General features: G+C 44.0%; 1 protein-coding gene across 1 annotated transcript in view; it reads left to right on the top strand.

Moving 5' to 3' along the window:
* Positions 1-16972: 16972 nt before the first annotated feature.
* The window catches only part of PPP3CA (protein phosphatase 3 catalytic subunit alpha), a 190001-nt gene continuing 182440 nt past the window's right edge, over positions 16973-24533 (top strand). Inside the window, exon 1 of the mRNA XM_085222969.1 lies at positions 16973-17508. Coding sequence (XP_085079095.1) covers positions 17451-17508 — 58 coding nt within the window. The 5' untranslated portion in view covers positions 16973-17450. The remainder of the gene's footprint in view (positions 17509-24533) is intronic.

The raw sequence follows: 24533 nt of genomic DNA, 5'->3' as shown, positions 1-24533 counted from the left end.
TGGATCATCCAAATAATATCAAAATCAACAAACAGAAAACGGGATTGTTTCCTGCTGGTCTTAATATTACGCCTCTGGAATACCTAAAATCAGATTAACAACTGAGGTAAATTACTAAAATACTTTAATTTGGCCATGATTCCTGCAAGAGCTTATTGATCACTGTTGTTTGCTCGTGGTCCTATTGTATCTAGACTTAAGCCTAAGATATTCATATCCATACAAATATAATACAACCTCTTACTTGATTCAGCCCTTTTCAAATGCTGTATGAAATCCTTTAACTTTCTGAAGCCCAAGGAAACTCTCTGGCAGAAATAGACAAGGAATGTACCTGTTTATTAGTACCGAATGGCAACTGCACATATAGCTTTTCTTGTAAAAAAGAAGCTAACTTAAACTTACTGTGGAGTACTTCATTCATCTGGCCTGTAAACCTTAAGCAGAGACTGTCAGCAAAATTTAATGAACAGATAACTTCCCCAGTGCTACCGCCAGAGTGAACCCCTGTGCACACAAGTATCCCACATAGGTAGAGATGGATACAAAAGTTTTTGCATAATTTGTTAGTGTATCCAGCTTTGTCTCTTTTAAACAAATACTATGTGCTTTACACTTGATTGTGAGGTAGATGTTATACAAGCTGTATGTTTGTACATAATGATCAATTCATTTCAGTTCCACAATGATTTCACTTTTAGATTCTGTACAGAAACCATGTATAATTTATCTTCATAATCACTTTTCCTTGTATCTTCAGCCATTGGCTTTTTCAGACTTCGGCAGCTGGGTAGCATTGCAGAACAACACCAAGCTATTTTTAACTTCTATATAGCAATTCAAAATGAGGAATCCCATGTGCAAAGAAAACTTGAGTAGAGATTCAGACCTTCAACACAAGCAGAAGGATGGATAATTCTGGCCACCCATAATTTACCTTTTTGAAGCAAAATTCACTTGCTGATTCTGTTGGACACCATAGACCCAATCTTGCCTGACTTATTTGTCTTGTAGATGTATAATATGAAACCTGGGTAGGAACGGATGGAGATAGAATCACGTGCCAGGTGAGATGTTGCAGAGTGCGTCGGTCTATTCATACCCATGAGAGACTGTCACAGGATTTATGTACAATCTGTACTTGGATTTATAAACTTATTCATATGGTTACAGATCATACTATTCAATGAACATATTTATGAGCCATACTAATTAATAAAAGCATTTTCCTTAGGACTGTATTTTTGCTGTGTCACATACCGTGTTTGGCTCCTGCTCACAGTTTGTCTCTTTAGTTAACTAGTCACTAGCCTCAAAGTGGACTGTGGCAGATGCATATTTAATTTAGTTTTAAAGCTGAATGCTGTTTGATACACAATTGGTGAATCTCCATTAAAAACTCCCGATTGCTAAAGTTGTAATACCATCTGATCCTGACAATTCTTTTCGCAAACACTGGCCCTCGAATCCATTCAGCCTTCTCTGTCCTATCATTTCTGGCTGCCAAGTCCTTTTTCTTTACAAAATGTTGACAAAACACTGGTGCTACTGAGTGTCTATTTAATTTTTGACTGATTTTCCTGCTGCATGAGATCACTGGCAACTGCTAGAACACACTCTTGCTTTTCCAAACTTTATGTTTATTTCCCTGAAGATCTTGCCATCTGCTGTGCTCAGCTGCCCAAACAAGTAGAATTTTCCATGTCTTCTAATTTTTTTTTCTCCTGAAAACATTATCTGTTCTCTCAATCGTTCCAGCTTTCATCAGGTTCTTTACGACCAGTCCTTCTCACGTATCGTAACATGCCATGTTACCACAAACAGAAGTATTGACTTTGGCAGTAAGACTGAGGTTACTGAAGCAATGTTCATTAAGTAGCATTTCAGACACTATTTAGAGGTCAGCCACTGGATGAGAGAGTCATATATGATTCTCCTTACACAGCATATATTTTGTTGGCCTTACTTATCATTTACAGCCCATTTGTTCCAAGCGTCTCCCTGTTGCCAATCCCAAGTGTTCAAAATCATGAAATTGGCTTGTGAGCAATAATGCTTTAAGCAATAACACTTTCAAAAGTTCTCATGATTTTTAACTCAGAGTGCTCACATTTGCAAGCTTTTTTTTCTGTAGCTAGCAGGAAACTTGCTTTCCTGTGGGGAGGGCAGAACTGTCAGCAGATATTCGCACAAAGTACTGTGACCCCTACTGAGCTGAGAGAACAACAGATATCTCACTTATCTGGTGGTTATCGTTCCATTCCCTGCTGATCAGCTTTGGTCAACCCACAGTGCCCAGGTGTGGGCTGCTGATACCACAGGCCCGGACACTGCACAGAGCCCAGCAAACAGTGGCTGAGTGCTGAAAGTACCAGAAGAAACTTGAGGACTGCTTCTGGTCCTTTGGTTGTCACTGCAAGCTTGGAAAGCCTATTTCTTCTTTTACTGATTCTTCAGCAGCATCACAAGTTTCTCTCTTATCCCATCTTGGAGGAAGTTCTGGGGCCTCCAGCACAAGAATGACGTGGAGCTCTTGGAAAGGTCCCAGAGGAGGCCATGAAGCTGCTGAGGGCTGGAACATCTCTCCTACAAAGACAGGCTGAAGGAGCTGGGCTTGTTCAGCCTGGAGAAGATCTATAGGAGACCTCACTGTGGCCTTCCAATACTTAAAAGCAACTTATAAACAGGATGGAAATAGACTTTTTACGTGGATGGATACTGATAAGATGAAGGAGAACATTTTTAAACTAAATGAGGGGAAAATCTTCACTGAGAAGTTGAGGTCCTGCCACAGGCTGCCCAGAGAAATTAGAATCATAGAATCATAGAATCACAAGGTTGGAAAGGACCTACTGGATCATCTAGTCCAACCGTCTTCTCATTACCACTGCTACCACAAGCACTAAACCATATCTCACAGCTCCTCATCCAGGCGCCTCTTGAACACCTCCCTGGGCAGGCCATTCCAGTGCCTGACCACTCTCTGAGAGAAAAAGTTTTTTCTCATGTTGTGTATGCTTCCTCATCCCTAAAGGTGCTCAAATCAAGGTTTGGATGGGGCTATAGGCAAGCTGATCTTGAGCCTGATTTACTGGTGGGCAACTCTGCCCGCATCAGGGGGGCTGAAACTAGATGATCTTTGAGGTCCCTCCTAAGCTAAGTTATTCTGTGATAAATAAATTGTAAAATGACCGTCTGCAACAAAATCTGTTTTTTTTTCACCTGTTAGGATTGAAGTGATCAGAGTCCCTCTCTACCAGTTCTGTCTTATTTCTCTTTCAGAATAAAGTAAATTAAAGCTCTTGGAGATGGGAGGGCACGACATGCAATTAAACAGAGAACTGGAGCAGGGAAAGCACCCACACTGCCAGACTGGCTGTTCTGCAGATCTCTTTATGCCCATCATCTGTCTGCGATATAACAAGATCATTTGAGCATGCCTTGGGTCAGTCTGAGCCTTGCTAGATGTCACTGGAGCTCGGCTTGATTGCATGAACCATGTTCAGAAATAACAATGTGGTCAGGCAGAAAATCACCCCAAAAAACTGAATACCTCACAGTCAGCTGTTTGAAAAAGTACAGCTTGGACACAAAGCAGAGTTTCCCTGTGAATTTTAACTCCAAATCAGTTTTGTCTGTTGATTTACCAAGCGAGCTCTTTCCATTCCTATACCCTGGTCATAATTTAGTTTTCTCTCTTAGGTGATTTCTAGTGGAATGAGAGTAGAAGGCTGAGAAAAAGAGCAGAATGAAGGGTTGTGTTGCTTGCAAGCAGTTCCTGGGGACTCCCATAAAGCCTAAAAAAGAAACAGAGGAGGAGGATGTGGCTGGCTGCTGAAATGCTCTGTGGGCTACATCCTGCCTGTGGTTAGGCCAGAACCTTCACACCCTCTTTTTTTCTTTTTTTTTTCTCCCTGTGTCTTTATGTGCTAGGCCTCTACAGGACACTTACCACACTGACACACATATCTAATACACAAGAAAGCCCAAGCCTTGGCTCCACATCTTCCTGTAGGTACTCCTGGATGTGCATGCTTGCTTTGTTAATAATCTACTTGCTGCAGCTAAGAAGCGACTTTGAGCTCTCACAGTGTTACAGGGATGAACTCTCCCTGTAAGGACCATGTTAGGGCATTTTTCTCCAACCCAGACTGAATTTTTGTCCTAGGGTGCAGTGTTTTCTCCCAGCTCTGTAGAAGTTTTCTGAAATATCTTTGTATCGCTTCATGTAGTTCAGTGGAGTGTAAAATAACCTCTTGGCATTTACTTTAGTTCTGTCATATTCTGTTTACAAATTCAAAAGGACCTAACATAAATAGCTGTCAACACTTACATATTGCTGTGATTCACTGACTTCACCACAAGAATTTTGGTACAGCGGAGGAAGAGCATTGGTAGAAAAATCTTATCTTGAAAGCCACTGCAGTTGTTCATCTCTCTTTCACCATGCATGGATGGTGAGCAAATTGTACTGCTTAAGGTGTAATTACCAGCTGCCAGGAAAGGACACCCAAGTGGGACCACAGCATCACCGAGCAGGCCTGAGCCACTGGGGGTGAAGGGCTTTCCTTTGCTGGCACTGCCACAACAGACCCTACCTGGATCAGTTGGATTTAAAAGTCATGTAGGTAGGGGAGAACAGAAAAGAGAAGAAAAAGTATAAATCAGTAAAATCAAAGAGAGCCTGTTTCTTCTTCTGTAAGTTTTGGTTACACATACATCAAAATATCCTGAAAATCTGCTGAATTTTTAATGAATAAATTCTAACAGAACTCTACTGTGTAGTTCTCAGGCCTGAGAGGGTCAGTTTTCAGGAGACTCCTTGGCGTCCATTGCTGGTACAGTGGTTTGATATCTAACCACAAACTGGGAAAACTCTGATGCTGGCAGCCATCTGCGTTGCTGTGCTCCCTGACATCTCAAACCCTCAAACCTTTCAGGTGAAAAGCTATTAGCACACAGTCAATGTTGCAGACTAGGATTTAAATCATGTCTGCTGTGGCATGGGAAAGGAAAAGCAGCAAGACTTGTCTATCCACTCTTACACAACCGCATGGTGGACAAATAGGCATCTGGCACGTATTGCATTTTGAAACAGCACGAAGCTCCAGGCCGTCCTTTGCAGTTCTCAGAATCAAAAATGCAGGACTGCTGAAGGACAGTTTGTGATTTAGAATGACAAACAGCTCATCTGTGGCTACAGGAAGTCTGTAATGTGTCCAGTCGGTCCAGTTCAGTCCTATGGACTGGAAATGAAGTTGCAGGAAACTTAGCTTGACATCTTACATAATGGCCTGGTTTTCCAAGACCACCATGTCACCTTGCTTCAGGCTCAGAGACCTTTGCACTGAACAGTGACTTCTGGGCAGTAAAAGAATCTTAGGTGACATATTTAGTTCTCGTGAAAGCTTGTGGAGCTGTGGAGCTTCCCTGAAATAAACAAACTAATTGAGCAGGAGGGTAAAATCACTGGCTTTAGTGGTTTTCATGCAAAGGCTGAATGGGCTAAGTGTTGTTTTCTTTTCTAATAAAACTCTAAATTAGGTGAATTTTATCACACAGTTCCATATAGGTAGTCCAAGTGATGAAATTTATCTGGCCATTGCATGGATAACTGGCTAAATTAAGAAGAATAGTGATGAACTGTGTGCAGTAATGTGGACAGGTATCACTAAGAAGGTGCCTCTCTGTCAGTGCCACGAAACAGCTGGATATAAGACTTTGTCACTGAGCTGCAAAAAAAAAACGACCACTCTGGTGTTTTCATGTATGTCATATTTTGCTTGCCTACAGGTATTCAGTGTGGAGTGTTTAGGAAAAAAAACCCAACAAACTAGTTTATAGGCTGTTTTTATGAATTTGCTGGCATAAAGTGCTGTAAAGACTTTTTAGATTAATTGGAGGTGGCAGAAGGGCATAGGACATCCAGCATTCAAATGTCCGATTCCTAGGAATGAGAAGCTGCCATGGGTTCTAATTCTTTGGATTCAAGCCAAATGTTTATGCAAACCAACAAGGTGTGAGCTGTGGAGCTCTTGCTTTCATGCTGCCTAGTGTGGGTGACCAGAGCTCAAAGGGAAGGATCAGGCAGTGGAGACTGAGGTCTGCATTTTATGCGAATTTTGCTTTCATTGCATCTAAAGCTGTGCTGTCGTCCAGTTGTACACTTTCTGTTGTATACACTGTTCCGGCAGAAGTGCAGCTACCCACAAAAAGCTCATTTTAAGTTTGATTGATTGCAATACTCAGCAAAATATTCATAAATAGAGTATATTACCAGCACTTGTGCAAATTGTGTTTTACATTTGGCTGTGTTTCCATGTATGTTTCCTAGCCACCAAAGGCTTGAGGGCTGTCTAGTCTAACGTGCATAAGTAGGCCAGTGGTTCCTGCACCAAGTTCAGTATCTTGCAATTGAAGTAGACAGCATCTTTTTATAGACACTTAGCCCTGATTTGAAAGCTCCAAATGTCATGGCATATTCCAAGGCAAGCAATCCCAGTGGTTAATTACCCGCACTGTTCAGGAAGTGTGTCTTGTCTCCAGTTTGAATTTTGCTGATTCAGCTTCCAGGCATTGCATTTTGAATGTGAAACGTGAATCTCTCTGGCTGTTGATTATTTGACACAGCTTATCTGCACAAGGAAAAGAAATGGTGCTGTGTGGCTGGTGAGCAGGGTGGGCAGAAGGGTAACAGCATTCCTGCCCTTCCGCACAAGCATTACAAAAGATGCGAAGTGGTGGCTTTAACATCTCTAAAGGGAGAAGTCTACCAAGAAGTGACATGAGCAGTAGGAGGTGCCCTTGATTACAACTAATATATACTCCTTGTCTAACATAAAGTAAGTGAAAGTCTAGAAAGCATCCATATACTGCTCTATACCAATACATTATCTTCAGCCTTCTCTCTTCTTCCTCCCCCATTTGGACATTCAGTATACTCTTGGGAGAAAGTCAATGTAATTTTTTAGCATTAATTCATATAAACTTTCCTATATGATCTTCACCTAAGACAAACATTATGTATGAATGTTATACTCTTACATAGCATGAAAATATTAACATCCTGTAGATGAACGTGCTCTCTCTGATGACCTATAAAATATGCAGAACTTCAGATAAGAATGGTGATGATGTCTGTCCCTAGGGAATGAGCAGCTTCTTCTCAGTTCTGTGCAAATGTCAGGCCTGCCTGATTAACTTCATCCACCATCTCTGCAGTGTCTCCCCACCAATCTTATGATTATTGCCAAGGCCTAGCATGGAGTGATGCTGTACAGCTTGTCTGAGAAATCTCAGTGCAGATGGAAGCTGGCTGCTTTTTGTGTTACTGTTGGCAGTGACTATGTATTTAGTGCAGTATTAGCAATTTCTTTTTTTTTCTTTTTCTTTTTTTAACTAGGAAACAAAAGATTTATGAATCTCCTCCTCTATTTGTGAGCTACATAGGTTTTACCTGTGGATGTATTTAGGTAGTTACTTCAAAGACATCGGAGCCTGAAATCATTCAAAGTACACGCGAGGCGGGAAGAAACTGGAGACCACTTGCAGTAATGGAGTGGGTTAAAAGTCTCCAGAATACTTTGGAAAGTGTTTCTGGACACTATGAGAGTATATTCTGGGAATGCTGTGAAGTGGCTTCTTCCTGGGAAAGATCCTCTGGAAAATGTCACAGCAGGGCCTTCTCCATCCCTCTCAGCCACTGCCTGCCAGGAACTGTTACAGAGCTCAGATCAGGGGAAAGAGAAGGAGGAAGGGAGGGAGGATGGGGGAGGAGAAGGGGAGAGAAGGAAAAAAGAGAGAGAAAAAGAGAGAGAAGAAGAGGAAAAGAGAAAGACAGAAAAGTCACAAGGTCTAACTGAATATTACAAAGATTCTTCCAGGAGAAAGGGATTTTATATGCAAGATGCAATGTGCATTATTAAGACAAAACATGCTGCTATAACACTTGTCTGAAATATTGTTCCAGGTACCTCTGAAATAGGGTGAGGGGATTAAAAAACAAAACAGAATAAAAGGAGAGAAAAAGAAGAAAGAAAGACAAAGGAAGAAGATTTTGAGGAAACAGAAATGGAAGTAGGTGGACCAGTCATTCCCCACTGCATATTCTCCATATGAGGCCATGAATATGCAAGTGAATATCTGAGCAAACATTATCACTGACACAGATTCCCTTCCACAGCATATTTGTGTTGCCATGCGTATGAATAATTGCATTAGCAAGGCAGAAGGTCTGGTTCCCATATTTTACATGCATCTATATTTTATCTGTGGTCATGCTTTGCACACTAATTATACGGTGTTGGAAGCATCCTTTTGTCTTGTTTCTTTCCAATATGAACAAGACCTTTTTTGCAGCTGGCCTGACACTTAGAAGAAATTGGAGCGAGAACGAAAGATGCCAGCAGAAGGTCTGGACAAGATGGAGAAAAATGAAAGCATTTTAGTGAAGTCACAGCAGTCATGACCCATTCCTGAGGCCATCTGCCACGTGGTAGGATCTTGCTGTACTGGTAGGACACATTTAACTGTACAGCTGCATTGCAGGAATCACTTTCTTCAGTATTATCTCCTGCCCCTTGCTCTTTAACATAAGCCTGGTCACTGCAGCCTAAAATGGATATGGTGCAGGAACGATGGCATGCCTGCTCCCTTGGCACCCTGCTGCCCAGCTGGGCAGAACACAGCACAAGCACACAGTGCTTCTGCTCCTGTGCATCTCACCTAGATAGCTGTGACCAGCCCCCTGCTTGCTGATGTGCTGAAGTGGAAAACTCCAAAGAACTCAGCAGAGCGTGTCCCTGAGGATGTTTTCTAGGGTTTGGAGCTGATCTCCCCGGTCCCTCACTGAGGTCGGGGTAAGCCCTTGCTAATTTTAATTTGGAACAAACCCATCTTTGCAGGTACTAGATGAGTTCACTACCGAGCAGAAGGCTAGTGCTGTGGTACTTAAATATCATGTAAGTGTTATCTGAAGACTTTAATGGGACTTATTTGGTATATGATCTTGGCCTGGGCTCGGCACAAGGGTTATTTTCACCCCAAGTGAACTACTGAGGGGCTGACAGCATCCCTTGGAAGACAACCAGCAGGAAGTCATTTCTCTCGGGATAGCTGTGAACTCCAGGAGAGTTAGAGAAATATTTCCTTCTTAGGCAGAAGGCAGTGTCATACAAAGCAACTAACTGAAGTGCTAGGTTTATTGGCAAGGTTCAGATGGCGAGAAAAGCTGACAAATACTTACTTGCACTCAATAAGTAACATCTTCATAGCTTTGAATAATGTTAATATCTGTTCCTTGCTTATGGTTTAAATTATTTTCACAAACCATTAAAGTCAAGATGATGAAATTGCCCTATCCTGCAAGCCACATCTATTTATAGAATGGATGTGCCCTGTACCAATAAGGATATTTTAGTAGGAAAATATATTATCTAAGTGCTTTTCAACTGCATTCTCCAGTCCTCTGCACTTGATTGTCATCATCTAGAGCTATACCAGCCTCTGGGTAACACTTTTTCAGCAATTCAAAAGATTTATGTGTCTGTTGCTGTGCTGAGTGCCATTCTTTGAGTAAGCACAGAGCACTGAAACTTTTTTTTTAAGGAGGGAGGAGGAGGAAAGATTAAAGCAGCTCATGTGATTCTTACATAAAGCCTGAGAAGCTGAAAAGAAGTTTGATTAAAATATGATTGAAAGAATGTTCTGTGACATGCTGAGGTTGATGTTTTTAAATGATGTGGGTGCATATGGGGGAAGAGGAGTGTTGCTTGTTGATTTTTCTGCTGCTCTTTAAGGATATTAACATCTGACTCTGCACGCTGCCCTGCAGAAAAGCCCTGTGGGATGGCAGGGCACTGGTGCAGGGAGGGAGTCCCCTTGGCAGCATTCGGTTAAGTCTGCAGCCCTGAATTTGCAGTGTCAGTTGGGACTGTTGGTAGTCAACTAAAAACCTGGTTCTGCCTTACATTAGGGCTGCTCTTCATCACCCTGGCAATACAAAATGGATTTCAAGTGAGTGCAAATGTAACTTATAACCATTATAAAGCAGCTTTGCATCTTACAGCAATTTAAAGCCTTGAAGGGGTAAGTGGGAAAGTGGGAATCTAGATTCTCAGTGTATAAATTACAGCATTTCTGACTGAAAATTAATTGAAGATTTTTATATTTTGTAATGCTATCACTAAAGCAACCTGAATATGTTATTTACACTTAATTTAAGACAACAACTGTATTCATTAGAGCTCCTTACACTGTATGTGATCTGCAGGTTTGTGTTTTGCTTCGTAAATATTTGGGAATGTATAGACTCACTTTCTAAGATCAGATTGTTCTGTCCTTCATTGCCAAGTGCCTAGGAGAAGGCATAGCACAGGATGTCGGTACAGAAAACATGTTCTGGTCCATTGTTCCTTTTCATAATCACCATGCTACTTTAAATAATACATCAGAAGACAGTTTGTGTTCTAAGACTTTTTGACAATTAAATTAAAATTTTCAGAGTTGGTTTCTTGGATGTTAAATTATTTGGATTAGTTATCTCAACCCAGCACCAGTTATGGTCTGTTTGTTACCACTAAGCCTTTGGCTGGCACGTATGACACTTGAATAAATCATTTATGCCAGGACGTGTTCCATGCACATTTCCTTTCCATTGGCAGGGATATAATCCTTACTACTTTCTGGCCATAGAGGCAGTAGAAATAAATAATATATCACAGCATCTTTGCGAAAACAAGTAATGCTCCACTTCTGCAAAAAGCAAAGCAAAACAAAACAAAAAAAACAAACTACAAATATTCCTCTTTGTCCTTTTGTTTCTGACAACAGCACTGCTCCTGAAAAAGGAGGGAGAAAAGCATCCTGGGTATTAACCACACCAAGTAACCTATTTTGCTGCAGGATCTCTTCAGCTGCTCCAACTGCATGTCATTTTTAATACCACCATAACCAGATAGGAGGTGCCTGTAACACAAAATGAACATATTTTGTTATTTTGCTGTTCCCACTTCCTTCAGATGTCGCCTTTGTCTCTAAACAGGCATCAGTATGCCATGATGTTTGCTGCTGCAAGAACATTTTTTTAAAAGAGTGAGGTTTTATTCCATTCCTTTCTTAATTTATATTTTCTAGGAGATTTTAATATTCACTGAGAAAACATCTTAAGGCCCACTGTGAAATTCTGTACTCTGTATTCTCCATTACGAACAGCGTCTAATTAAGAACCAGAGCCTGTAGGATGAACTCCCCGGGAGCAAATGACTAATTCTCGATAGCAGGGCTGTGGTTTTGTGCCGTTGCTAGCATCTGAGAGCAGTTGGATGCTGGAGGCTGCTCCCCAGAGCCCCCTCCTGAAGCCTCCCCGAGCGGTGAGGCGGAGCTGGGTGCTCCCTGCCGCCAGCTCAGGGAGCTGCGGGCCAGCAGGGGGAGATGAGGGGATGCCTTTCCACTTTCGGGAGCCTTGGCGCTGCTGCCTGCCATCAAATCCAGCTGCTGCTTCTGCACTAAGGCCTTTTCACTGCACCGACTTGCAGCATTTAATTAAAGCTATAATTTTAAACACATTTAGGCAAATCAGTGTGGTGCTCTACTGGATACATAAGCTGAATTAAACCTGTTGTTTTGCACCAGTATATTTATAGGGACAAGCTACTCCTGCGGGTCTAGTTTTAAACTGGTGCCCATTTGTCTACACTGTTGGGCTCTGCTTGGGCTACTGGCCTGCAGCTGGATGCAATAGGGCAACTGGGACTGTGGCCCAGCTGTGCAGGAACTCAGGCTTGGCTGATTTCCTCTAACAGCAGATGTGTCAGACAGCTCCACCAGTTGCTCTTGGCAGCCTGCAGTGCCATTTGGCTGTGGTTTTACTTCTATCTCTCCTGCTTTTCATTCTTGTTTGTTTAGTCTTGATCCCTGTTCCTGCCTTCTTTGTGTTCAGGTCTTAGACCTCACCTTGTTCCGGACCTGACTTACCTCCTGATAGAGACTTACCGACTTCCAAACTTCTGGCTTTGTGGTTTTCTGACCATGCTGCTCATTTTAGTATGTATTTATCTTTGCGTCTCTGGTGTCTTGACTCATGATGGCTCCAGCACTTGACCCCAAACTTAGTCCAGGTCTTCACCGTAGTGCTTAACACGGTATTGCAACAAAATTGCCAAGTCTCAGCCTGAACCAGTGGTTGAACACCAGGTGAGAAGACACGACTAACCCAGGGTGTTCAGGTGCAAACAATGCACCTGAGTGACCGGAAGGGAGGAGCATGAATCCATCCCTCCTTGCCCTCATTAAAGGGTTAGCAGCTGAGGGAGTAGTGTCTTTCTGGATAGAGATAGCATTTGAGCTTGGCTGGTTGTTTGAAGTGGTGAGCTAATTTTCTTTCTCTGTTACCTGTTATTGCTCTGTAGTGTTTGTATGCCATTAGAAGACACTGTCATCACTTTTTTTTTTTTTTCCTTAAACAGGTAGTTAGCTTGGTGAAAGGCAGACCTCTTAAGAAATCTGAAACTGCAGCGTAAAAAACCTAGCATTATCTGTAGCATTGGAAAGAGGGCAGGTGGAAAACCTTTGCATGGTTTGTCTCAAATCTCTACATGGCTTGAGATGAAAGGTGTGACCTGTGGGTTAACTTTGCACCAGAGGTTTACTCTGAATGCAGATATTGTCATTTCAATGTGATTCAGATGAATCTCTTCAGATGAATAGTTGTGCTTCTTTTATCCTGAAGCCTATGGGAAGCAAGCTAGTCTTTGCAGGGGCTATGTTTCCAGAGTTCAAGCTTGTTATATTTTAGTTTTTCTAATTACTATTTCTATCTGTTGACTCTTCCTAAATGTCAGTTAGGCTCCCTGTAATTGCTCATAACACCATTTGTTACTGTTTTCCATGTAGATTCATCACTTTGGAATTTGGAGCTAACCTGCCTTCTCTCTCCAGTATTGCTGATTCCATGACTTGTAGTTCATTCCAACATAATTAATTTTGCTATCATACATTCCGTGACTCGGTGAAATTGTCTGTTTTGCTTTGTTTTCTGAACTGGGCACAGTATCATTAACAGTGTGTATAAATTCTTTAATAGCTTCATGACCTAACCCAGAACCAATACAAGGAGCTGAGCCACATGCCTAACAGATGGGGAAACATGCAGAGTTCCGGGGGCTGGGCATGTGACAGGTTAAATGCTGCAATTGGTGTGTGAGGACCACATGTGGGGAGATGAAAGAATGCATGAGGTGATTCATGGAGTGTCTATGTCGTGTTATCTGTGCTTTCTATCTCTTTACAAGCAAAGGCAGATGAGACAAACAGTCATTACCTGCTAAAGGCCCTTTGTCTAGCTCCCTCTTGTGTATTGGGGTAGCACAACTGTGAGAAACTATTTGTGAAGAAAACCACTGGATGATGCCCCTTAGACCCTTTTATGAGTGATCCAAGTTGTTATATAGGCTTTCTGCACTGGCGTGAATTTCTTCTCTTGGATATGATGAAACCAAATGGCACTAATAAATTATACTGGCTTTCCAAAGCTAGCATACAGCACTTGCTGTCAAATTTAATTTTGTCAGATGTAAATAAATGTAGAACTTCTGGAAGTTTTAAGTGCTCATAGTCAGCACTGTGAACTTCAGCCTAGGGTTATGAGCATCTCCTGAAAATGCACTGTCAATGGCACCTAGTTATGTAACAGCCTTAATCTTGTAGACAATTGTGTTGTTGGCACTATGCCTATGACTTGGATACACAGCTGTTAAGAATCCCATACTTCCACACTGAAGGGAAGTAAACTGAAACAACTACAGATCTCTCTTAAAAGAAAATTCAGGAAAATAATCAATTAAGACAGCACAGATATCCAGACTAACCTTGCTGCACCTATTTTCCGTGTAGTAACTGTAACACTCAAAAGCACTTTTATTCCAAGACACTGTCAAACTTACATTTATTATATTCAAAACCAGAACTTCCAGGGACTAAAACTAAGGCGTGAAGGACAAACTTGTGCAGTTAGAGTGGTTTTTCTTGTAATAATAATTATTAAAAAATCAAATGCTATGTCTTACAATCAATATTTTTAAACAGAATCTTAATTAGTTGAGTCAGTATGCAAATGTATAGTTACATGTCTAGAGATTTATATTCATCCTGCTGCCTAAATAAAAGTCCAGTCCACCTAAATTTTGCATGGGACCTATGACAAGTTTGTGTCTGTTAGCCTGTACCTGTAAGGCCATCTATTCCTCCTTTCACTTCAGATGGGCACTGCTGCTTTCTGGAGCTGCTATGCACTCGGAAGAATTGTCATGTCTCAGTTAGAATGGAAAATGAGTGCCCATATGAGGCAAAGAGTCAGAGCAGACTTATTTCAGACTTGAAACGATTCTCTTTTCCCCCACAACCCCAGTTCTCACAGACCTTGTCTCCAGAACCTGTGATCAGAAGTGACTGCCCTTCAGAAGATGAGAGCTTCTCATTTGTTACGCTGTTAATCCATACTAGGGGATTAACCAACTAACAATGCTACCAAGGCTTCGTGATTCAAAAAGTCAAGTGTGTCAGAATTTGCCCATAAACCCATGGACTGTGCTCTTTCCTTTCGAAGAGGTGATCTCCATGTTCCACTTCTACTGTTAAATGAAAGAAAGAAACATAATAGAACTCAGATTCTGTGAAAAAGAAATCTCTCTGTGGTAAAGGAGATTCTGTGAGAAACAGCTGAAGGAAGAAACTGTGCAGATGGAGGGGGAGGAGGGTGGAAAGGAACATGTAAGCACTAAGGGATTTATACAACCTTTACTACTAACATGGATTGAAACACAGATATACTTTTTTTTTTTCAACTCTTATGTTACAAGAAAATGGAAGATGCGATTTTTTTTTTTTTTTTTTTTTTTTTTTTTTTTGTCTCTTTCCTCATGGCACAGATGAGGGATTTGAAAATGCCACTAAAGCAAGTCAGGAGGTTCATATTGCACCACATCACAGTGAAGCAGCATGAGGTCTTCTACTTGTGAACTGAAATCTGGCCATACCATAGCTTGCAGGTGTAGCATGACATGGAATTTGGCAGCGGTACTCACCTTTATCTTATGTAAGCTTATCTGAAAACTTGTTAAAAAGAAATTATCTGAAATGGGGATTCTGCCTTGGAAAGGAAGGCTACATGCAGGAGATGCATAATTAAGATTCTAAGACCTTTCACGAGACAAAATTGGAGGACACTGACAGACCTAGATGGCATATGATAAAAGTTATAAGAAAAACTGCTAAGAAGCTGGGTAGCTTTCAGAATTCCTCTAAACATTCTGGAGTTGTGACACTGACTGTTTGTTTAGGTCAGCAGCAACAGTCCTACTTGTTCACTGGAAAAAAATCAGAGCTGAATCCTTGTCCTGTGACTAACGGGGAAGCAAGTGTGAGCTGCAAGACCCAGTGTCTCTGCTCTTGCAGCCTATCAAGAAGAATCAAAGTGACTCATGCGAACAGCCTGCAGTCACAGAAGGACGGATCCTGACTGATCCTCTGCATCTCACGAAGCTGTGTCCCACACAGTGTATGTAACGCCCAAATATACTGGCCATGCTGCATTCCTGATGTGCTGCTTCTCCTTCTGTGCCTGGGCACTGTGTGCTGTTAAGCAGCACTTCCCAGCCACGGGGAGGCTGGTGGAAGGCATTCTTGTCCAGGTTATTCTGTGCTTTTGGTGCTTCAGGGCTGCGTTTAGTGTTGGGGGAGCCTCATGCATTGCTGTCATCAACTCTGGGACTTATTTGGGCATGCACCAAATATGTTGTTTGAGCACTGGCTGTTCTCTGATTCTCGTGGTACCATTTCAAGAGGAATCTGAAAGGAGTTTTGTTCCCAGTCAGTTTGTGTTCAAGGGACTGAAGGATGACCACACTGCAAGGAACTTGCTGCGGGAATGGTATCAGGGGAAGTTTGCTACTGACAGGGTGGTGAGTGCTGGAACAGACTGCCCAAGGAGGTTTCAGATACCCCGTGTTTAAGGCTAGGTTGGATGGTGCCCTGGGTAAGATCTGGTACTTGACCTTGTGGCTGGCAGCGTTGCCTTTGGCAGGGAGGTTGGAACTTGGTAAGCTTGGTTGGTCCTTTCCAACCAAGCCATACTAAGAGCTGACACATGCTGCTGTTCTGAAGGCCTGGCATCTACGATGTCTTCTCATGTTCAGTGAAAATACTACAAGGAGAGCCCATAAAATGTCCAAAAAAAGTGCCAGGCAAATCAAAGCAGGGAGGATGTGTCATAACTGCTCCATTATTTTCTTTGTGGCTTTCTGGAGCAGCAGTATCTGCTAGACAAGCAGATTGTGCATCACCCTGAGGGGAATGGGGAGCTGGGTTCTTGGCTCATCTACACACGTTACTCAACAATGCTCTCTAAACATCCCCCTTCCAGAACAGGTGTGCCCTCTTTTCCTCTTTAATTAAACTAAACCGGAACAGCTCAGCCTTTTTCTGGAAATTAGTCATAAAATCAGTCAGGGATAGCTCCTCCTGAACCACTACGTGTACAAACAAGCCTCAAACAACATGTACGCTGCCTAATGCGCTGGGGGACCCGGCCGCGCATTGCCGCCCAGCAGCGGCACGGAGCGGGGCGCTGACGGGGCCGCGATGAGATGGCGGGCCGCCGGCAAGGCCGAGCTCCGGGCGCGGCAGCTGGAGCGCAGCTCCCTGAGTGACAGCACCGGGCCCCTCCGCGCCGGGCCGATTCCCCGCGGCGGGGCGCTGCAGGCCGGGCCCCGCGGCGCGGGTGGCGGCGCACCTGGGCGGCCCCGGCGCGGCGGCGGTGGGCGGGCGGGAGGCGCTACCTGACAGTGAGTGGCACGGCGCGACGGCCAATGGCGGCGCGGCGGCGCGGGAGCCGGGGAGGGCGGCGCGGGGCGGGGGGGGCTGCGCCGCGGAGCGTGTGCGGCGCCGCGGGGCCGGGGCCGCTGCGTGTGCGGGGAGAGACCCTCGTGGGGGGGGTGGGTGGGGGGAAAGACGGATCCCGGCCCAGAGCGGCGGCCGGCGGCGGCGGGAGGAGCCGGCGCTGCGGTGCGGAGGAAGGAAGCGAACGAGCGCGGGGCCGCTGCGCGTGCAGCCGGTGGTTGCGGCTCTCGGTGCGAATTGGGGCTTTTTCGCCGCCGCCGCCTGACAGTTGTTTGTCGCCGCCGTTTTCTGCGGGGGGGGTGAAAGCGAGCGATCTCCAGCGACCGGGAGGCGTGATTGGAAGCGAGAAATAATTAACTGGAGGAGGAAGAGGAGGCGGAGGAGGAGGACGGGGGTGGAGGAAGACGAAGGAGGAAGGCACCGCGCGCAGAGCCGAGCCCAGCGGAGCGGCGGGACGCGGCAACTTCGGCCCCGGCGCAGCAGCCGGAGCGCTGCCCGCAGCGGCGGCCGCCTCAGCCCGTGCCCGCTGTGCGCGAGGGAGCGCCGCGCCGCCGGACATGTCGGAGCACAAGGCCAGCGAGCCCAAGTTGTCGACGACCGACAGGGTGGTGAAAGGTGGGTGCTGCGCTGCGCTGCGCCGCGGACGGCCCGCCCTGGGAGGCGGTGGGGCAGGTACCGGCCGGAGAGCGGCTCGGCCGAGGGCTTTGCGGCTTCTCTAGCCTCCTGCCCGGCGCTCCATTGCAGCATTTTTCCCCCTCCTTCCCCCGCCCCGCTCTCCGCCTCCCCTCTCCGCCTTGAAGGCGCTGCACGGGGCTCGCCTCGGAGCGACGGGGAGCCCCGGGTGCCTCCCGGCCCCCTCCCCCGCCGCTCCCCCGGACGTCCCCCCGCCTCCCGGCTCTCTCCGGGGCTCCGCGCCCCCCTCCTCCCTATCTACGGCCCCGTTGCGGCTGAGGCTCCCCATCCCCTTCTCTTACACGGCCCCACGGCACTGGGGATGCCGGCAGCCGAGGGGTGAGAGCAGTAGGGCCGTGCCGTGCTCCGGGGAGCCGGGCGAAGCGGCCGAGGCGGCTTCCTCCTCCGCCGCCGGCGCCGCCTCGGACGCGGGGCTCGGCCTGCTGGGGTGTGAAGTCGGGCGGCGGGCGCACCGCGGCCGAGTGTGTGTGTGTATGTGTGTGTGCGCACGCACGCAGATGTGCAGGGGGCTCCGCACCCCCACGCCGCGGCTCCGGCTCCATGATTGCGCTCAGCCCGAGTGTGCGTGCGCCGTGAGCCGCAGCGTATAAACACAGCCCGTTTGGATTAACAACACTGCAGTGAGGACCAAGGTCGTATTTACCGGGGTAGCGCCCGGTTTGCGCGGTCCATGTGCGTTGCTCGGGGTGCGGTACGCTCGGTAGGGTTTTCCTGCCGTGTTGCCCTCCTCGCCTGGCGCGCTGGGATGCGGCGCATCCACCCGGCAAACGGAGCCGGTGTTGGGAGCCCGGAGCCGGGGGCTGTGCGCATCCTTGCAGAGCCCGGGGAGCGGAGCAGCGCCGTACGCGCTGCCGTACTGGCGTGAGTAGGTGCCAGAACTGCACGATTAACGTGCGGACTGTTTAGGAAAGCAAATGACTGTTGTTATTTTGTGTTTGTGTGTATACATGCTCGTCTCCTCACGCCACCCCATTGTTCCTCCCTCCCCCCGATTTTTTTTTTTTTTGAAACATCCTTTTTCCCCCGAATGAAATTGCAGCTCTTCGGGTGTTGTAAGAAATGCAATTCCAAGCTCAATAAGATATTTTTTGGAAGTGGCTTAGGAATTTATCTTCTCCTATCTGGAATGTTTGCAGCTTAAGTATGCGGTCTGTGCTGTCATACTACCAGTAGGCTTTAGAAGCCTGAAGCAGTGATGTTGAGCTGATGCTTATCTTCGCGAGGTCCAACGAATGGCTGTCCTGTTGGGAAGCCTTCATTGCTGTCATGGGATGGCTATTTTTCGTTTTTCTCCTTTTAAAATCCTGACATGTGACCAAACATCCTGATCTCATGTGTGACAGAACTCCCTTGGACTCAAGCAGATGCTCATATAGATAAGAATAACTGCAGGGTTGGAACTATTGCTTCTGTATTGACACAACCCTTGGTAGCTTCAGTGGTAGGTTTCCATTTTTTACATGTGCCAATAAGTTTGTCATATCTCAAAGAACCATTTTCTTAGCAAACTTAGTACGTATAGTTAGATACAATTTTATAATGCAATTAGAAATCAAATTTGTTACACTGAGGAAGTACTGGGCAAAGCGTTACGTGCTGCTTGGGTGTCTCTTCATCTCAACTCCAAGTGTTGTCCTACCTCCCAACATTTGTTACATGGTTACTCGTTTTGTTACATACTTAAATCCTTCTAAGGCCTTAAAATAGCACCTGAGGGGAGTAGCGCACAGTAAACTGGTCCTTTGTAGGATTATTCTTTGTATAGATCCTTCACTCTGCCTTCCTACAGACTGTAAGAAAATCCAGGAAGAAAACAATTGGCGGTGATAATGGAGATATATAGGGAAAAAGTTGCTTTGTTGTTTTTCTGTGGGGTGTGATTTGTGTCTTCATGAGATGAGCAACTGAAGAAGGCTTGCAAGGCTAAAATGAATTAAGACAAAAAAAAAAAAAGCAACAACACCTTGTAAGCACCATGTCTATAAGTGGGGAGTCCTGATGTTCTACAAGGCAAGCCAGATACTCTGATGGTATTAAGAAAATTGTGAAAAGTGAAAACAACTTGTTTTTTTTCCTTTTTTTTTTTTTTTTTTTTTTCAAGTTTAAATATCAGATGAAGCTGTGTTTGGAAAAGAAATGTTTGTAGCATATGGATGTAGGCTCTAGATTAAGCTCTTCTCTGCCAGTGTATGTGTGCTGGTGGTGTGATTTGTTGGTTTTTTTCTTGTTGTTGTTTTCTTTGTGTGTATGTGTAGAACCTTTCAGTTTGCTGGTGCGTGACCAAAGATGTCGGTTGAGATCTGGCTCGTGGAAGTCATGGCTAGGCACTGTTAGCAGTGATGGGGTGGGTTTGGGGAGGTGACAGTTCCAGCAGCTCTGTGCGGTTTGCTTATGGCTGCATGCTGCCTCTGAGGTGGGCTGTTGTGGGCTCTTCTCTTGCACTTAAGGGAGTCACGCAGACAGAGAAGTGGGGTATTTCTGTAGGTGAGAACTTCATCTCATGCTCATTTTGCATTGCTTATTGAGTCTTCTGAACAGCGCTCAAACTGATATAAATAAAAAATGCTTTTGGGAGAAGGGAAGAATGGCTCTGGAGCCCCTAATGCTAAAAAAAGTGTTAGTCTTCTCCTACCTCTGTGATGCAACTGGTATAAAACTATGTTCAACAGTTGGAGTGAAATTTTCAGATCTGGAACGGTTGTGCAATGGGTGATGTAAAGAAGAAATTCAAGTCTGTGTAATGCTAAATTTCCAGAAGCAAATTAACTCTTGGTAAAGCTGACAAAATTAGATTCTTTGGAGTTAAAGGAAAGGAATCCACAGCGTGCAGTTGCAGTAGCACTTCTTTGATATACTTTTGTATTTTCCCTAGCATAGTATGTATGTTTTGATGCAAATTAGGCAAATCATCTTTAATTATTGGATTTTTTTTATTATTATTTATTTATTTTGTTTTGATCTTGTAGAGGAGCAATGCTTTGAGAGGCAAGTAAGGTAACTTGTACATTCAAAGGTTGGCAGGATCAAGGCTCAGGATGGCATAGTGTTGCAGCAAATGCTGACTCAAAGTGTTTACAGATAGACATTCCTTTCTTTCTTGTTAGATGTATGATGCAGCCTTCACCCAGACTGAGTTGTTCATAAGGTCTTGTTTTCTTTCAGGACTGAGAAAGCTTCTCCTTACCCATAGTGCTTTTAAGTCCTGAGACTCATCAGCCAGAGCATGGGCTTGGTTGCTCTTGTGAAGGTGGGAATACCTGTCCAGGAAAAGCTGGACTGGGAGTACTAGCTCATTCCTCATAGGTCACTGAACAGCTGTCTGATGTCAACAGCTTGTGGTCACTACTGACATTAGCAGGATTTGAACCCACCAACCTGGAGGGAGAAGCCGTGTATCAGATTACTTGACCTCCTCAAAATATTCAGTGTTGCATTACCGCCTTCTAGAAATACTGCTCTAAAGCAGAGTAATCCTAAATAAAAACTTCAAAAGTGAGCTGTAATAGTCATACAAAGAAATGAAAGCAATATTTCTTGGAAATCTAGCTGTTAGCTAAGCACAGTAATTGTTTGGATTCTTGCATGCATGTCAGATGACTGTATACTTTTTGAGAACTGGTTGATTTTCTTGTTTGAAAGAAAGTGGAGTTTTAGTGGAATCTCAGCTCTTCAGATGATCTGCTGCCATGACTCTTGATCCTTGGTGTTGGCAATCTCATGTTGTGCATTAGGTGCTTAGGTGTTCGCAGTTACATCAGCAATTAATGACACTCACAAAAGTAGGCACCGGTCTCTTCTAGCTCTGAATTTCCAACTGTCTGATGTTCACGCTGTCAGTTGTTTGTAATATAATATGAATGTCAGTCCCAATCAATGTTAGCCATCAGTGTTAACTTCAGATTCATGAAAGGTAAAACTGGTGTTTATTGCTGTCAATAATGGGAGTTAGCTGTGAAGTTTCCATTAGTCCGGGGAGACTCGTATGTAACCTGCTAGGGCTTGTGCATCAGATTGACCTTCAGTGAGCCAGAGCCAGGTGTACTACGGAAGCCTGCCTCTGTCTTCCTGTGAGTAAAATATAATGTTTTCTGGCTTGGATGTTTTGTGCAAGCACTGGCTTGTCCTTATGTGTTAATTCTGTGTGATGACCTCAATGTCAGTAGCATTGGTAAATATGGTATGCGTTTTGGTTTAAATTTAAGTATGAGGAAATCTATGGCAAGGGATGATCCTACTTGGATATTACAACTGCCTAATGACAATAGATGAAATGGTTTTGTGCCTCTGCAGTGAGAATGCTGGAAGTTCAATATCCTTCAGATCCTCACAAGGGAGAGGAAGGATTTGCTTTGTAGCTGTTTCTATTTTTGTTTTAATTAATTAAATTTATCCTTGTAATACTTAAGAATGCACTCATGCTCTGAGGGAGCCTGCATCTGGGTTTAGGGGATGCTATCAGATGGAGAATCTGCCTGCAGTTCTGTCAGAAAGGTACTTAGGTTGCTCTCAAACTAATGCCTTCTATTAATTGCCATGGAAACGACAACAGATGCAAAAAGCACAATACCAATGTTTGGTAGAGTACGTTCTCAGCTACAAAGCACTATTCTTCAACGTAGTCACCACCATTAGCAAATTCATATGCACAAGTTGATGGAGGTATTCTTTATTTTGTGTTGTCACAGCTGTGCATGGCCATCCGGAATGTGGCTTGTCTTTTGTATTACTGTCACCACTGCTGAAATGCACCATCCGCTGCTTCACTGTGCTCATATCCACTGTTTGGTCTCCATCAGCGTTCAGCAAATGTTGATGGATGCCTTTTTCTCCACATGAAGGAGTTCAGTGACACACCTTTGCTTCATAAGTGCTTCTGTGTCAGGTGCCATTTTGTCAGACTGCCCCTCTGCTACCATCTGTCACGCAGCAACAAACTGTAATGAAATACTGGTGGGAAGGTTCAAAATATACTGCTGTGTTACCAACATCTACCTCCTGACATCATGGGCCAAAATAATAAAATGGGAGGCATTATGCAGCAGAAGAGTTTCTGCTCCTTACTATTTTTTTTCATTCACTGAAAGAATGGCTTTGCTAGCTTTGTAGTTGAAGATTCCCTGGTATCTTCATGAAGCAAGCCATAGGAGGGGCAGCTGAGAACAGAATACAAGTGAATTTGCTTGCTTAGGGCTCAAGTTAGGATAACTTAGAAGAGAAATTGAGGCTGGCTTGTTGTTTTCTTATGTCTAACTGCAATGTTCTTGTATCTCATGGTCAGAACTCAGTTAATACTTCTGAAATCAATGGCTTCTGTCATTTGGATGTTGCCTAGGTATTGCGGTCTTGTGTTTCTTGCACTTTGTAAACTTGTGCCTGAGTGACTAATGACTGCACTTGTTTTAGAGGATTGGGAATGTAGTAAGGAGAAATTCAAACAAAAGCAAAGTACAGTGCTTGACAGTTATGCTTGTGTAATTAAGCTGGTGATTTATTTTGATTTGTGAACTCAGTTTACCTCTTACTCATTAAGATAGTTTTGTAAATAAGACCTTTAGTTAAACAAGCCTTTTACTGCACAGCCATAGAGAAAAACCATGTGTGCACTGAAGGATGCCTTTCTTAGGCAGTTGATATTGCGTTGGTGGGAGATTCTTCTGATTGCTGTAGACTGATATGAGGTGAGATGAGAGGAAAAAACTGCCTTATTTGTGTGTTTAAAATCCTTTTCTGCTTTTGAATTCCACATTGGCTAAAGCTTTCTGCTGTTTCATGCTCTTTTTGGCTGGGCCAAGCAAAAGAACTAGTGTTTTTGATACCACTGGTGGTAGTGAGAAACTTGAAAGAGGAGTTCATGCTGGATGTTATCAGCCTTTAACTTCAGTGGAAAATATGAACAAATGGGAGTAATTTTCCATAGGGGAATGTTGTACAGAGCAATCATTTCCTCTTTGCCATCTATTCCCAATTTCAACGGTATCTACGTGCATTACATGCATCTCACTTGAAGATGATAGATGCTACATGGTTATTCTTGCTTTTCTTTGTACATTGTGGCAAGGAGATTAAAAAAAAAGTATTAAGTTGTAAAATCAAATCTATTTTACATTTTAGGTAGTCCCATGATTGCTAGAACTCTCAGAATTCTTCCCAGCAGATACTTCTTGAGGAAATTTCTGCCTAATGTTAATAAAATAAGCTTTTTGCTTACTTCTCATAGCTTTTCTTTTCCAAACTCATAGTCCTTCTTCAGTTTCTTCTGTTTTGCTGAGTAGCTTCTACTTGAAGTACAGAAGGAGTAAAAAATTTGGGTACTCTGTTTAGTATGGATATTGGTTCATTTAAGGCTTCCTGGTGATGTTGATACGCACCATGTTGTGGGGGATAGTTCCTTCTTTACAACTTGAAAGAATATGGAGAGAAGTACTTCCTTAACAGTATTGTGAGATACAAAGATACTGTTTTACTCTTTTTTTTTCTTAAGAATGTGCCATAAAAGAAGCCACAAGTTTCTGAAGTAACAGCCACTTCAAATCACCTTCATGAAAAGGTGCCTTCTTACATCCTTTTATATGTGGTTTCGGGAGTCAAATGCGAATTGCTGTTGTGTATCATTTTTTCAGCTGAGTGCTTAAATCATTTCCTGTTCTGATAACCAGTCATTTACCTTGACTTTCCCCCAGGAAAGATCTTTCTATGGCTTCTGAGTCAGTAACGGTGAAATGTATCATCCCAAGTCTAAAAATCACTTCAGTGTGTGTGCGGCCTCATTTGTGTAAGCCTGTGGTTCACTGGGGGCTCTGCCAGTCAGCTTGGAGATTGCAGTGTGTTAGTGCTGGAGTACCCCAGCTATGTTCTTGTTGTTTAACTGTTGGATGGAGGAAGAGGTAGAAGACCGGATGTAGAGAAGCAGAGACAGTAAATGCTATGATGGTAAAATTTGCTGCTTA

The sequence above is a fragment of the Meleagris gallopavo genome, chromosome 4, assembly GCF_905368555.1.
Source record: "Meleagris gallopavo chromosome 4, MGAL_WU_HG_1.1, whole genome shotgun sequence".
NCBI lineage: Eukaryota > Metazoa > Chordata > Aves > Galliformes > Phasianidae > Meleagris > Meleagris gallopavo.
The sequence above is the reverse complement of the archived record's forward strand: the minus strand, read 5'-3'. Positions and strand labels throughout refer to the sequence as shown.